Source organism: Hakea prostrata, chromosome 7, assembly GCF_041222555.1.
Source record: "Hakea prostrata isolate BN-2017 chromosome 7, UWA_Hpros_2, whole genome shotgun sequence".
NCBI classification, from domain to species: domain Eukaryota; kingdom Viridiplantae; phylum Streptophyta; class Magnoliopsida; order Proteales; family Proteaceae; genus Hakea; species Hakea prostrata.
The window spans coordinates 21,221,865-21,237,396 of NC_142606.1; the positions used below are offsets into that span (position 1 = coordinate 21,221,865).

The 15,532-nt window shown below is 39.1% G+C and overlaps 1 protein-coding gene across 1 annotated transcript; it reads left to right on the forward strand.

Moving 5' to 3' along the window:
- The first annotated feature begins 5,397 nt into the window (after nt 1-5,397).
- LOC149010488 (uncharacterized) lies at nt 5,398-10,721 on the forward strand. Its single transcript, XM_089163439.1, has 2 exons — nt 5,398-5,586; nt 6,515-10,721. The coding sequence occupies exon 2, from the start codon at nt 6,671-6,673 to the stop codon at nt 9,863-9,865; it is 3,195 nt and encodes a 1,064-aa protein (XP_089019565.1). The 5' UTR covers nt 5,398-5,586; nt 6,515-6,670; the 3' UTR covers nt 9,866-10,721.
- Nucleotides 10,722-15,532: the final 4,811 nt, after the last annotated feature.

Genomic DNA, 15,532 nt, shown 5'->3' on the forward strand with positions numbered 1-15,532 from the left:
AAGATACCTCAGTGTTCATCCCTCAGCACATTGGCTGACTCATTGAGAGACATGGGAAACCATAAAGGCAAATAAATTTCTAGAGACATATGGACATATATCATATTGTTAACATGGCATACCAATACGTATTGGCTAATACAAAACGATGTGGGCTGATCCCTCTACTTCAATATTGAAAGGGTTACAAGTTCCATCATTAATATTGAGTTGTTTCATATAACATGGATTTCAAAAACAGGCGAATGCAATAAAACAGTATAAAAAAAAGTAACATCCAACTCCAATGTTATCAAAAAGTGGTCTAAAAGAGTTTTCATGGATTACAAGCAAAAGCCAATATTAAAGACACCACAAAAATCTGCAATGGTAAGTGGTGTTTCTTGTTTAAATGGTATCAACTTACACAAATTGGACTCTTTTTGTGTTGATTGTGTATTACTCTACTTCATTGATTTGTGTGGAAGCCTTCGGCACTAGGTCACATTTTTTTTTGATCCTGGGAACTCAAATTTGACGGTTATTTGCAAAGACATGTACCGAGGGAGCGAAGAAATCAAAACATCCTACTTATTTTCTCTTGAGCTGTTACTTAGTTGAAGCTCTAAAATCTTAGACATTTGATTTTAAAATCCGTTTCAATGGTTTTGTTGTTTTGGGTGTTCTCAAGCTTGGGTAATATATATGTTTCCATGTATAGACAACTTGTTCTTGTATAGGAAGAATTTCTCTGATAATGACTAGCAATGAAATGAATGAAAACAGACAAATGAAATCAACAGGAAATCAATACCAAACTGAAATCCTGCAGCCTTGGCAGGATTTTTCATTCCCAACCACATTCTGGGCTTCCATGCTAGAGTCTTAACCATCTTTCATAAAAATAAGACTCTGAACCAACGGGGGTTGGTCCAAGTGGTAAGCAGCTTGGTCCGCTTAAGCAAGGTTCCGGTATCGAAACCTTGTGGATGCAAAAATCTCCGCTGGGAGACTCACCCACCACAGCCTAGGTGTGCGACCCGGGTCGAACACCGGATTAGTCGAGGCAAAGCCTTGAAAACTGGGGTTGACAACCAAAAAAAAAAAAAAAAGACTACAGAAATTGCCATGCAACTAACATTGAAATTTTCTGGTTTGTCATGTTGAGGAAATGCTAGGCCATAAGCTTAGATTTTACTTCTAAGAGATTAAATACTTAAATTCATGGGGAAGTGGTGGAATTTCTCAAAGCAGAAGGCAACTTCATTATAAAATTTTAACAAACCGTAAGCAACGTTTATAACAGACTGCACCATCACAAATACCCACATAAAATGTATCTATCACAAACTCAGCTTCATACATATAAAAAGAAATTTTAAAAAGAAAAGTTCCTAATCATATCATACTATCATACTACTACATCATAGTAGAACTTTAATTTAGGTATGGTATATTCTTTTATTGGACTAAAATACCCTTTAACCATAACAACATACATTTCCTCATTGAACATATCCTTTCAAACCATCCCCGTGTAATATCCGTAAGAGGTTTTCTCAAGAGGTACACCTCTTCAACTAAAAGTCTCTCACCTAAACCTTATGTCTCTTCGTCCACCTTCCTTATTTTTCTCCTACAAATATTATTCACAACAAAAAGGTTTCTCACCATATTTCATCTCACCCCAAAAATCCATCAAATAACCAGATCAATCAACTTAATAACTTATAAAAGCTTAAAGTAAAATAATAAAAATGAAGCCAATGGAGGGATGGTTGAGTTGAGTGGTAAAGATCCATACTTCTCAGTGGAGAGATCTTGGGTTTGATCCTTGCGGATGGCATTAGATTTCTAGTATTAAAAAAAACACCAGTACAAAAAAAAATAATAATAATAAAAATGAAAAAAAAAAAGGGATAATTTAAGCTTTATCCTTAATCTGTTCTCCTCGTAAAAAAAAACATTTATATGTTTACATTATTTCAAAAAATAACAAAAGCCACATGTATACACGTGAAATTTTGCTAGTTTTGTATAAATTTTGGATTGTTCTCTGATTATTTATATGTTTACATTATTTCGAAAAATAACAAAAACCACATGGGTATACACGTGAAATTTTCTAGTTTTGTATAAATTTTGGATTGTTCTCTGCTTTATATCAATAATTTTTGCTAGGAAAGGGTTTTAGCCAAGGGGTCTATTTGGCCAAGCTGGACTTGCTGCTATACTTGGAGTTCATTAGAAGCATTTGTTTTGCTTCATGTTCCAACTATTAATTGAAGCAGGGAACCTCATATTTTTAGGCTTCTATGGAGCATCATAGATTAGATGTTTGGTGAGCATAATCTTAATTAGTTATTCCAGCTGGAAATCTTTTTCTTGGATGCAATGAGATAATTGTGGCTGTTATTGCTGTTATCGGCTTCTTTTACTTCAGTATCATTGCTATCTTTGTTATTTGACCTGCGATTATTTTTTATCTCTGCACATCTATATTAGGTCTTTCAAATTTGTTAGAGTATCCCCAAACTTTTGGTTTGATCTTTGAAGGATTATTTCATCAATTAATTTTCTTCAAATTTTGATGTCTCCCTAATTTCTTTAACGATCTATGTCAAACATGGATCTTGAATTCCAAGATGTTGAGTTTGGGTGTCTTGTATTCTATGGGTCTATGTAATTATAGTTTTAGTTGTATTTGTAATTGAAACAGTGTTTAGGTTAATTACTAGTACTGAGTTAAAATTGTAATTATGTTAGGATTAAGGTTTTAAGTTTCCTTATAAATAGTCTATGTGGGATAACCTAAAAAAAAGCGCAAAGCAAAGGGTAACACTTTATAGGTGTGAGGTTTTTTGAAATACTGAAATTTATTTTCTCTCTGGTGGACGTAGGTAGGGTTTTACCAAACCACGTTAAATTCTTCTCGTATATTTTACTTGTGGTTCTTCTCTGTTCGTGGTTGTGCATTTGCTATTTCAAACAAGTGGCATCATTTTCCTATGCATGGCAAGCACTGATCTTATTTTGCCCATCTACTACCCTTCAAATGTGCCCCCCGGTTGATCAGTCTAAAATTTCTTGCATAGGATTTCAAAGCTCCATACAGTGTCACATTTATTTGTTCCTCCTAACCCTATTCGAAAAACAACGTTCTTGTGCTTCACTTTTCTTGACTTCAAACATATCATAGTTATCCTTGGCAAGGTACCTTGCCCTATCACAATGTCATTCCAGATGTTTATGGATTCCCTTCTACATTAGGATGCCATGAGGAATCAAGTAAGTGAACTTGATCTTTTTGTTTTCCTAATGCAACTGAAGTGTATATTAACATAAATATTGGGTACAAACACTTCTTGGGTTACAACTTACAACGGGGTTTTGTGGAGCCTAGAAGGCAAGAGTAAACACAAATCTTTTACATTGTTGACCACTTAATATAGCGAACTTGCTTTTTCTATACTGAGTTGTTTGAAATTTGTGCTTCATTTATTCATAGCAAAATTGAAAATTTTTCATGTTTGTACCATTGAAAAACAATAAGTGAGAGCTTTTTCAACATGTAATTTTTTACAAGTAAGAATTTTTCAAATAAAATTTCATCCCATCAAATGGATCCTTAGTGAATTAAACTTGTATGGGTTAAGTTCGACAAGTTTAGTAGATGGGTGTCCTAGCTTGTTAGAAGGCTGACCAAATTGACTGATTCCATTAACCTAGCCCGACCATTTAAGTTATGAACTTTTGATTTGGGCTTTGACCTTGTTTGATTTATTGGTCAAATATATTTATGATCATGGTTATTAACGCATCGCCTAGGCATCCTAGCATCTTTGGATGGACAGGGTGGTTGACCGCTTGTTTGTCTAAACGTGGTTGCCTTGGGATGTGTTAGGATGCGCATGCATCATTGGAAGCTTTGTCATGCCTAGGTCCTAAGGCGCCTGTCTTTTGACATTTATTAAAAAAAGAAATATATTGATTTGATGTGCTTAATAATTTCATACTTATGTCTAAAGGGAATCATACCCTAATTGGATTCTAATCATTGTATACCACATACTAACTATAGATGCTTCTGCTAGTTAATAGAGTTATCAGTTACTTATTACGACTCAATCACGTATCCCAAATACTTCGGAACCATGTTTATTTCCATAATTGTAGAGTTTCTTTACCCTCACGTAATTGATGGACTCGAACCATGAACCGGTCTTGACCGTAATTGGACCGTACCTAATTGGAATAAATGACCCGACCATGGTTCATCCTGGTTCGGTAATATTTTGCCCACATCACTTCCACTTTGTTGTTTAACACCAATTGCAGTCGAATTGTCCTTCAGTTCCTTTTCAGTGAGTGCAGTATCCAATGTGAGATGCCAATGAAGAAATAACTCTGGCACGAAGAAGAACTTGTCGTGGTTTTAGTACACTTTTCCTAATAAGGATTAAAAACCAAATCCTTATCTTGTTTTATCTAATATCAATAGATTGAACATGGTTCGACCTATCTGTTTTTTCTAGGAACCCTAATTCTAGAACCTCTTATTTTTTATTTTTTTAAATTGAAGTTTGTTCTTGCCAGCCTATGCGCATACCTTGACTACTTCTCAAGGGGTTAGTTGTTATGTATAATTTGTATATAAGGAATAATTTAGCCCCTGGCCTCAAAGAGATTCAAACTTTGACCTCTTAGGTGAAGGCGTTAGTAATTTCAAGTTTATCATCTACAAAAAATTAGAATTAGATGCGAACCATCCATAGAGCACGAATCTCACGTCTTAGAGCAAACAAGTTGATGGGTCGAGATCTATCCCCACTTCTACTCATGTGGAAAGTAGATGAATGGACTCCTCTCCACTTCCTCCGAGTGTGGATCATCTTTCCTAACGGAGAGCACAGACCGTTGATGGCTTTACAATCACAAAATATGTGTGATCTAAAAATAAAAACTAATAAAACATTTAAAAAAAAAACTATTACCTTAATCTTGTGGGTCCCCCTATAATTTGCGGTGAGTGCTCTCCTTCGGGGAGATGATCCAGACTCTCTTCCCCCTCCCTCTCCCTCTGGTCTAGGATGTTTGTCTCAATTTCCATCTAATTTTGACGTCCAGTGAGAGGATCTAGAGATTGCGGACCACTTAACACCCAAATAAACCAACCGATTAAACCGGTCGAAGCAAAACCATTCGCACGTGCCTCATCCAAAAATTTCGGAGTTATATAGGCCTATAGGGAAGCCAGAAGTAAATAATATTTTTATTTTGTGATCCTAAATAATAATTAGGAAAATTCGTAATTAGGTAATTAGAATAAAATATTGGTCTTACCATATGCAATTAACGAGAAAAGGAAGTATAAGAAGTCATAAACAGGGGCTCGAAGGAATTACAGAGAAATTTAGGGCCTCTTCTCATCTATTTTCATCTCAATTTCGTTCCCGCTGGGCGGGGTGTGCTTTGCCTGCCTAGTTGGCTCTGCAACTTTCCCTCTCTTTCTCTTCTATCATTTCTGACTTCCTCTATCTATTTTCTTCTTTCTCTCTCTTCTCTGGAAATTCATTTGTGAGTTTGTTTCTTGTAGAAACTCAACAAGTAAGTCTACTGTTTCCTCTCTTACATTTTGTTTCTATATCATGTTCGTTACAGTAACTGCTCATAACTTGTTTATGCTGGATTGCATTTCATTAACTCTAACTTATTTAAGGGTTTTAAGCTGTTCGAATTGTGTTAAATTTCTTACCACATGTTCGCGTTTCTGTAGGTCTTCTATTGATTTTTCTTCATCATTTTAGGGTTTTTTTTGGTTAAGGAGTTTAGTCGATGTATCTGATTTGGCCTCTGTGGTTTCCTGCTCACTTCTGCAAATTTTGGTTTTTTATGCCGTTCAAAATTTAGGGTTTGAGGTTGTGTTTAGTCTACGTGGATAGAGTTAGGGTTTCTGTGCTGTATGTCGTCCCTTATATGAAGCATTTGTGCTGGTTAGGTGTGGGAAGTTTTCCCTAGTGGTGATGTGAAGATTTCTTAAGACTTTAGCCTGCTGTTGCTTTGATTTTCTGATTGTCTTCATCTGGTCGAAATCTGAATTTCTAGTAGACACACATATGAACCTTAGAGTTGACTCGGAATTTTGTGTTTGTTTAAATTTCAAAGCTTTGTCTCCAAGTGTTTTTCACGATTAGCTGATTAGCTGCTTTACCGCTTGTCTTTTTGGACTGTGCATGTGTATTTGCAATGCTTGGGTTAGTAAAATCTCCCCCTATTAGGATGCTAGATTGGTTATCTATTATCTTGGTCTATTGTTATTCTCAAAATTTGTAGGGAGTATGCAGTTCTCTTTTTTTACAAGTCCCCCTATTGGGACTTGCGATGCTTGGTGTGTTTTTGATTTGTATGGTTTATTTTGTGTTCTCAAAATTTAAAGAGAAGTTTTTTTTCCTTTGTTTGATTGATATTTCATATTTGAATTGGAGTTCTTATTTAACATAGTTCTTGTGGTGGCTTGTATTTTTGCTGATTTCAGGTTTGGTTTATATATTTATGAATCACTGAAGAATCTGGGATGTTGTTAAAGGTGGAAAGAGTGCCAGGCAATGATGCATTGGATCTTTGGCTATGTTAGTTGACCAATTCAAGACTAAGATAGAACTTGTCTATGTGGTAAGCCAAGTTAGAAGAGATGACTTCAAGAATGGACTGTAACAAAGAAGAGGCTATCAGAGCCAAGGAAATTGCTGAAAAGAAGATGCACAATAAAGATTATCTGGGAGCTAGGAAGATTGCTCTCAAGGCTCAGCAACTTTATCCAGAGCTAGATAACATCTCGCAGATGCTTACGGTGTGTGATGTACACTGCTCTGCCGAGCAGAAGTTCCTTCATTCAGAGATGGACTGGTATGGAATCCTCCAAGTTACGCAAACAGCTGATGAAGCATCCATAAAAAAGCAGTACCGTAAACTTGCCCTTCTGCTACATCCAGACAAAAACAAGTTCGCTGGAGCAGAAGCTGCCTTTAAGCTGATTGGGGAAGCACAAAGGGTGCTTACAGATCAACAAAAGAGATCTCTATATGACATGAAATGTAAACACTCTGTGAAAGTTACTGCTTCAAGGCAGCCGCCAGTGGATAGACACAATTTTGTCACAAAACAACCTCCAACACAGAACAATTTTACAAATGCTGCTTCCCAACCATTCTCAGGGCCGAACATGCATCAGAAGCAGAACCAGCCATGCTTCCCTAATGGTGAACAAACATTCTGGACTCTTTGCCCATTTTGTGGTATTAGGTACCAGTATTACAGAAATGTTTTGAACAGGGCTCTACGTTGTCAAAGTTGCACTAAGCCTTTCATTGCCTATGACATGGATGCTCAGGGGCCTGCTGGAGGAGCCAACCAGGGTCAATTTGCATCTGCTCAACAAAAAGAGGTATTTGGTCAGGGTGTTAAGGTGGGTTCACAAGGCGCCGTTGGGAACCCTCCTGGTGTAGGGTTGCAGAAAACTTTTGGCACTGGGACCCAGGGAAAACAGCATTTGTCAAAGACAGGAAGTTCTTCTGATGCTGGGGAACAAGGCAAGGCAAGACCCAAGAACCAAGAGAAATCTGAGGATTTAAAACCTGTAGGGAACAAGGACAAGAAGAGGCGAAGGGAATTAGATGAAGAGTCCAGTGAAAGCTTTGACACTGGAAGCAGCAGTGACATGGAAGAGGATGGTTCTCATCCAACGGGACAAAACCCTGGTTTCACTGGGGGCCATTATCCTCGGAGATCTAGTAGGCAAAAACACAATGTCACTTATAAAGAAGACGCAAGTGATGATGATGACTTTTCAAGCCCTCCAAAACAGCCAAGGGCAGGTGGATCATTTCATGCTACAGAAGATAACAATAAGGATGCTGCTGCATCAGGAGGATTGCCTAATGATGTGAAAATGGAGAACCCTCTTGAAGAAAATTTACCAAATGAAAGGGAAAAAACTGAAGCATTCAAAGAAAATGGGAAAGAAGCAGATGTGATGGGTGACAATGAGGGAAGTTCCAAACTGGATAGTGATTCAAAAAAATCAAATGAGAGCCCCGAGACCATGCCAGATCCAGAGTATTATGTTTATCCTGATCCAGATTTCAGTAACTTTGACCAGTTACGAGAGCCGGAGAAGTTTGAGGTTGACCAGATCTGGGCTCTTTATGATACTTCAGATGCAATGCCTAGGTTTTATGCCCGTGTTCGTAAAGTTTATTCACCTGGGTTCAGGATTCGGATTACTTGGCTGGAACCTGTTCCATGTGGAGAAGAAGAGATTGCTTGGGTCAATGAGGACTTGCCTTTTTCCAGTGGTAACTTCAAAAATGGGAAGACTGAAGATACTGAAGATCAGCTTATGTTTTCTCATGTGATTACATATGAGACAGGCAACCGCAGAGCCTCTTACAAGATATATCCTAGAAAGGGAGAAACTTGGGCACTCTTCAAGGACTGGGATATTAAATGGAACTCCAATCCAGGTGACCATCAGAAATATGAATATGAATATGTTGAAGTCGTTTCAGAATATTCTGAAGACTCTGGGATTAGTGTTGTGTACTTGGGTAAGATGAAAGGATTTGTCAGCCTTTTTAGGCAAATTACAAAGGAAGGTATTCATACATTTCAAATACCACCCAATGAATTATTGAGGTTCTCCCATAGGATACCTTCTTTCAGAATGACTGGTGGGGAAAGAGATGATGTTCCAGAAGGATCTTATGAACTTGATCCTGCATCTCTTCCTACTGATGTTGAAGTGTTTTCTCATACGGAAGACGTGAAATTGGATAATGGAAGTAAGGGCTCATGTTCAAATTTTTCTGAAGAGAATGCAAAACCCATGGAGTCTAGATTTCCTGATAAACAGAAAAGTAGTTTGGATCTGAATGAGGAAAATGGGTTGGAAACAAAGAAATCAGGCAACAGCTACCATAATCCAGTGGAACTGAATGAAACCCTTAAAAAACCCAGTCAAGCAAATGCAAGTCAATGCGCTGATGAGGAGAAGACATCGAAGCAACAAAACAAGGTGAAAAATGGCAGCATTGGTGACTCCACTGAAGCAGGTGTGTCAACATATCAGAATGATGAGGAGAGGCATTTAGTGGTTGATGACACTAGTTCGGATGACATAAGTGAAAATCCAACTTCTACTCCTGCATCGCCTTCAGAACCTGATGAAATCCCAGAGACGGAATTCTGTGACTTTGCCATTCATAGATCCCCCCAGAAGTTGAAGATTGGTCACATCTGGGCGTTGTATGGTGACCATGATGCCATGCCTAAGTTCTATGGCAAAATAAAGAGAATTAGACATGCACCAGATTTCATGGTGTATATCACATGGCTCGAAGCCTGCCCTTTACCGATGGATAGTATTAAGTGGATTAACAGGGATATGCCCATCGGCTGTGGTGTATTTATGTTGGGGGACGAGACCGAATTTGAGACCACCTGTAGCTTTTCTCATCGGTTAGAAGCTGAACTTGCTGGTAAGAACAGATATTCAATATACCCTAGGAAAGGTGAGGTTTGGGCATTGTACAAGAACTGGGATGCTAAATGGACCATTTCCAATCTGCCTGACTGCAAATATGATGTAGTAGAAATCCTTGAGCATAATAGTTCAGGAACCAAAGTGCAATTCCTTGTCCTGGTGGATGGCTATAAGACAGTTTACAAGGCTGCAAAGAAAAAAGGCTCAGCCATTGCCTCACAGATCCCTCAAAGGGAGTTGCTTAAGTTCTCTCATCAGGTTCCTGCATTTCGGCTTACGGAGGAGAAAAATGGCAGCCTAAGCGGCTGTTGGGAGCTTGATCCTGCATCATTACCATGCACCTAAATTTGTTTGAATTAAAATATGAGATGGTAAGTCTTATCCAGTGCATGTCCCTGGTTGATTCAGTGTCACTTGTAACCTCTATCTTCCACCCTAATGCTTGTGAAATTTTGAATGGTTTTTCAAAGATCAACTTCTGAGCTTTCACTTTTTGGACCGGTGAATGATACAATCTGTTCAAAATCTCTGCTTCTGCTAGATATCCAGAGAGCTTTCCTTAGTTGCTCCTTAAGTGTGCATAGTCTAACAATGAATGGTTAATCTTATTTTCTTCCCTTTTTTTTTCCAAAGGGAGTTGCGGCCAGGTTGGCAGCTAGGTTGTGTTGAGGGGAACGTAGAGGGATCATTATGCTAGTTTTCAATTGTATTTTCCCTACTCTTCACATTTTGTAGGTATTTAGTGGTAATGGTGTTTTGCCCTGTTATTGTAAACATCATATGTCTATGTGACATCTTCTGTAATCATCTCGTCTTACTGCTTTTTATTACCTACTAGTTTTTCTTTTTTCGGATAGAAAAGTAATCGTAGCATACTGGTTTTGGTTGGTTTATTCTGCCTGTCTGTTCTGAGTCTCAATTGAAATGTGGGTTTGGGATTTCTTTTCAGCAAGCACCAAGATCATGAACCAAATCCTATGATGTACATTGTACACCCTCTGAACAAGGTCATCGTCATCTTATGGGTTTAGTTTCAGTCTTGCCTACCTGTCCAGATATAGAATGTGATACTGCCTACATGGAACCCCTGTACGTCTTGCCTTTGAAGTTGCAGTGACTTTTCGTGCACCTATAACCTATGGCTGAGTTTGGAACCTTTGCTTCTTGAGCTAAAAGACTGAGACCACTAATCATCTGTCTGAAACAAAAGATTATTGATTCCCATTCCCATTCCCACCCCCCTTCCCCCCCCCCAAAAAAAAAGAAAAAAGAAAAAGAAGAGAGGCAAGAACTTATGCACTGGAGAACTGCATGCTGCTGGTACTGGGTGTTTTTTTCTTCTTCCTTACATGCAGGTGGTGGTCCAAATTATGGGATTACACAAGCATAAAGGTATGTGTTTGTTCGTATGACCGAACCCTCACCCCCAATATTACATTCTTGTGTTGGTGGTGGTTTGGGGTGTTGCTGATTGAGTTAGCTTTGAGGTATCGTCCTGGTTTCTGCCTTCTCCACCCCCTCCCCCCTCTTTTTCTGAACAGTGCGTTTTGTCTGAATTGTGGGTTCTTGTGATTCTGAGTGTTGGATTCATATTTTGCTTCAACTTTTAGAAGTTTCTGAGCTGCATTCTTCAGTTGGTGATTTTGGATTATATTTGATTTGCTGCCTTCTCCACGAGCCCGAGCCCTGTTTCTGAAGTAACTTGCTTGATGAATTGATATTTCCTTTTAGCATTTGAAAACTGCTGAGTTTTACCATCTTTAGTCATTGTTTCTTTGACTTTATCTATCATTATCATTAGAATATTTAAAGTTAAGACTCTTTTTGCATCACATTGAGTGTCATTAATAACAGGACTGAAAAAGTTGGAACCTTTACTCCACTTTCTTCCCATTAAATGTTATGAAAGCTTTTCCAGATTCCCAGACACCATGAACCGAGGAAGAGATTTTTTTTCATGGAACGGGGAATTATTTTTCTAACCCAGTAATTATTTAGTACGTCACAGTGATTTGGTTTGCTATCGGCCCAGACTATATGAAGCGGGATTTTTATTTGCGGCAGCAGGTGCCTGCTGCTGCCGACGGCTCTGATTGAGCCACGTCATCAAGTTTATATTTAATGGTCAAGATTAAAAACTGAAAAGTATTATATATAAATATAAATTTCCTTTTGCATTTTAAGGGTTTTAGAGTTTTTAGATTTACAAACTCAGTCCCTGTATTAGCCGTGACCGGGGGGGGGGGGGGGGGGGGGGGGCCGGTTCCCTGTGTTGGTTGAGCTGGCTCGTGTTGGGCTGGTGTTTTGCTGGGGGGATCGGCCGGGTTGTTCCGCTGGGCGGGCGTGGTGGTTTGTGCGGTTGGGGTGTTTCCGGTGGTTTGTTCGTGTGGACATTGGGTTTTCGGTGGTGGTCACCCACTTCGGGGTTTGGCCGTGATGTTGGCTTGGGTGGGGGTTCAACGTGCGTTGGTTTTGAATCGCATCCGTGCGTCCCGACGCAGCATCGGTGTTGGGACCCTGGCTGTGGTTGGGTTGTGGTGCTGCTTTGATCTTCATCAGGCTGTGTAATCGTGTTTGTTGCGCGAACAGATTTGGGGTGGTGTTGGGGGCGGGGGGGTGGGGGAGGGTGGGTTCCTGGTGAGGCCTTCGTGATCAATTCGTGTTCTCCTCTTTTGGGTTTGATCTGTGGAGATCTGTGGCGTGTGTGTGGTTCTGATTTATGTGGCCTTTCGCATCATGTGGTTGGCCTGGTCAATTATCGTCGGCTTGATGTTGCCGGTATCGTGCCGCGTTTTTCTACCGCGGTCAATCTTTCACTGGGTTTGGTTCGGTTATTGCGGGACTGGTTTGTATTTAAAACTCTAAAACCCTTAAATGCGGAATTTATATTATATATATACTTTTCAGTTTTTAATCTTGACCATTATGTAATTTGGTGCGTGGCTCATGGTTTTTTTTGCCTGCTGCTGCCGCAAATAAAAATCCATATGAAGCGTGATATCAAATACTAAATCCATAACCCCAAGAATCCATGTTCCTGCTGTTAATCGTTACTGTTGCATCTTAAGTTGTTGAAGATGGGTAGATTGGGTGGATTTTTATCCGCTCCCGTTCTCTGACCCTACAGTTTCCTCCTGTTTTCCATTAAATTTTTGACACGTGGTAAATTCGGATCCAACGGTGAAGACGTTTCATTTTCAAATGAGGGCTAAAGGAAGTTCTTCTTCTTCCGTTTCTCTGTTCAGTTGCTGCCGTTCTTCCGTCTGAGCAACTCTTTAACGTCAGTTGCCATTGTCTCACAGATCCTTCAAGCAACTCTTTGAGTAATTCCACACTTAGAGAAACAACTTTATAAGGAGAGACGAGAGGCAGAGTACAGATCTCAGAAATCCGCTCTTACCCTCTGTTTTCTATTTTTTCAAATGAGTCTTTCATCTTCATACTTCATCATTTCTTTTGTTTCTCTTAAACAATATTAAGAAAAAATTCATGGCTTTGGAAGCTAATTTTTCTTTCAAGTTCACGGCGATCAACATTCTTTCACCTTATAAACAACCCACACATGTCCTTACCTTTTCCCTGCATTATTGAAGACTAGGAAAAGAGAAATTGAAAAGAAATAAAGAGAAGAATTTCAGGAGGAAGACAACTAAGTCCAAGAAAACAAAAAACAGAGTTTGAGCTGTTGAAGTAGGGGCATTCGTATAAGGTTTAAAAAAGAAAAAAATCAAAAGATCTGAGGGCAAAAATGAATGGATTCTTGAAGATTTCATGTTCGACAAGTTCTTCTTTCATCTGAGATCGGAGGGCAAAAATGAATGGATTCTTGAAGATTTCATGTTCTACAAGTTCTTCTTTCATCTGTTTCCTTATTCTTTCTTCTTTTTTTTCTTTAAAGATCGAAGCCTCAAACAAGAAGGGAAGTTCGGTGACTCAAAAGAAAAAGATTATTAAGAAGAAGATGATATGTGCAAGAAAACAAAGACACTATTTGGAGTTGCAGGGCTTGGCGAGTGAAGACGAAGATGAAGAAACAAAAACAGCGTTGAAGACGAAGATTCAAGAGATAACCTTGTAGAAGAGGTTAAGTTGTTGGTTGAATTTTTACCATAAGATTGGAATAATACACATGTCGACAATCTAAAGGTGAACATGAGGAAACTGGAGCTGACACAAACTGGAGCTGATAAAAATCCGTAGATGGGTACACATTTTCACAAAGAAAAAATAAAGTTATTTCTATCAGTGTTACACTATAATGGGGTTAAACTCTGAGTATCTTACTTATAGTGGCTTAAATTATAGGTTGCATGCAAAATTATAAGTTACATATTTTTAAAATTTCATCCACTGATATAACTACCTCCATTTTAATATGCACCCATTTCTATCTACACTTTGCTAAGAAATTACCTGCCACAACCCCCAGAAACCACCCTTCCCCTGCCCGCGACCAACACTCCCACCTCCCCTGCTATTAGCTGGAGAGACACCTTGTGTTGTCGCCATCACCTTTGGCGAGGGTGGTGTTGGCAACACTTCCATCACTGCAAATGTTGGTCTCTCCCTTGCTCTTCTGGGCTTCTCCGAAATTGATGCAGATTTTGGTCTTCGCAATCTTGACCTCCTTCTTGGGCTGGTGAATGAGTCAATCACACCGCCGTTGAGGTATGCAATGGTGATTGCTGCCTTGACAAGGCACAAGTTTGCAACAAGCGTTGGTCCAAGTTTAAGTTCCTCTGTATTTCGAAGGCTTGTACTAATTTTCCTCTTGGGTTTGGCGGAAAAGTTCTTATTTGGCTTGTTGATGCCTTAAAAGGCACCAAGAAGGTTGCCCAGATTTATTTCCTCACTCTGCTTCCCTTTGCAGCGCCTCTTTTTCTTGTTCTCTCTTTCTTTCTCAATTTAAAGATCAGAAGATTTAAGGAAATAGCTTCGTCAATACTTGTCATCCGCACGACGTAAGATTCTTGATTTCTTGTCATCATTTGTTCTCCTGAGTCCTGACTAAAATTTTTGAAATCTTCAATGTGGTCCGTCTCTGCAACTCCTCTATTCTCGCTCTTTCACGAGCAATGCTCTTCTATTTCATATCTAGTATAGATTTTTCTGTTTGTGATTTTCAAATCATTTGAATCTCCGTGCCCTATTTTATGCTTAGTTGCAGAGAGTCTCTCTACATTTGATGCATGATTGAGAGTGTTCGCCACATACTACCTACAGATGGATGTGGGATTATCCTTCTTTGGAGGGTAAAGGTTGGCAATTATACTCGCTCGAGCGGGTGCTCTAAGGATCTTTGGCTGATTGGATCTCTTCTTGGAATCATTTCGATATCCTAGGTAGGTGTGAAGCCAAGAAAATGCTAAGCTTGTGCTCATTCATGGCATGAAATTTATGGAATGCAAAGAATGACAGGGTACATGGGAAGAGAATATGGACTCCACAATAAATTATTGGGAAGGCATTGGTGAGCATCAAGAATTCTGGCGCATGGATACCTATGTTGAAATGGAAAGCGACTTGCACCAAGGGGACCTACAAGTTGAAGAAGATCAACGTTGGATCCCCCCAACCCCGCCCTTCTTCAAGGTGAACGTGGATGCCTCACTGAAGCAAAAAGAAAAGAAAGGAGGTGCTAGAGTTATAGTTCGAGACTACTCAGGTAAACCTATGCTTGTTGCCTCCATCCTCTTTGTGCCCAACTCGGTTCTAGAAAGTGAAGCATATGCCTTTAGAGCGGATTATTATATGCAATTGATGCATGCTTTGAGCACCTAGAGATGGAAACGGACAACCAGCAGCTTATCAATATCATCAATGGAAAAGCCCAAGCACACTGCGAGGTTCAACCCATTGTTGATGACATTTATATTTAGCTTTAAAGTTGCTAAGTTTTATTCCTTCTTATATTCTTAGAAATTTCAATGTTATTACGGATTTTCTAGCAAGGAAAGCCCTCTTGGTTGATGAATCAACACAATGGCTGTGTTCCTCTGAGTGGTTATTAGA

Excerpts from the sequence above, each read along its gene's own strand:
- LOC149010488 (XM_089163439.1), top strand. The coding sequence starts at position 6,671 with ATGACTTCAAGAATGGACTGTAACAAAGAAGAGGCTATCAGAGCCAAG.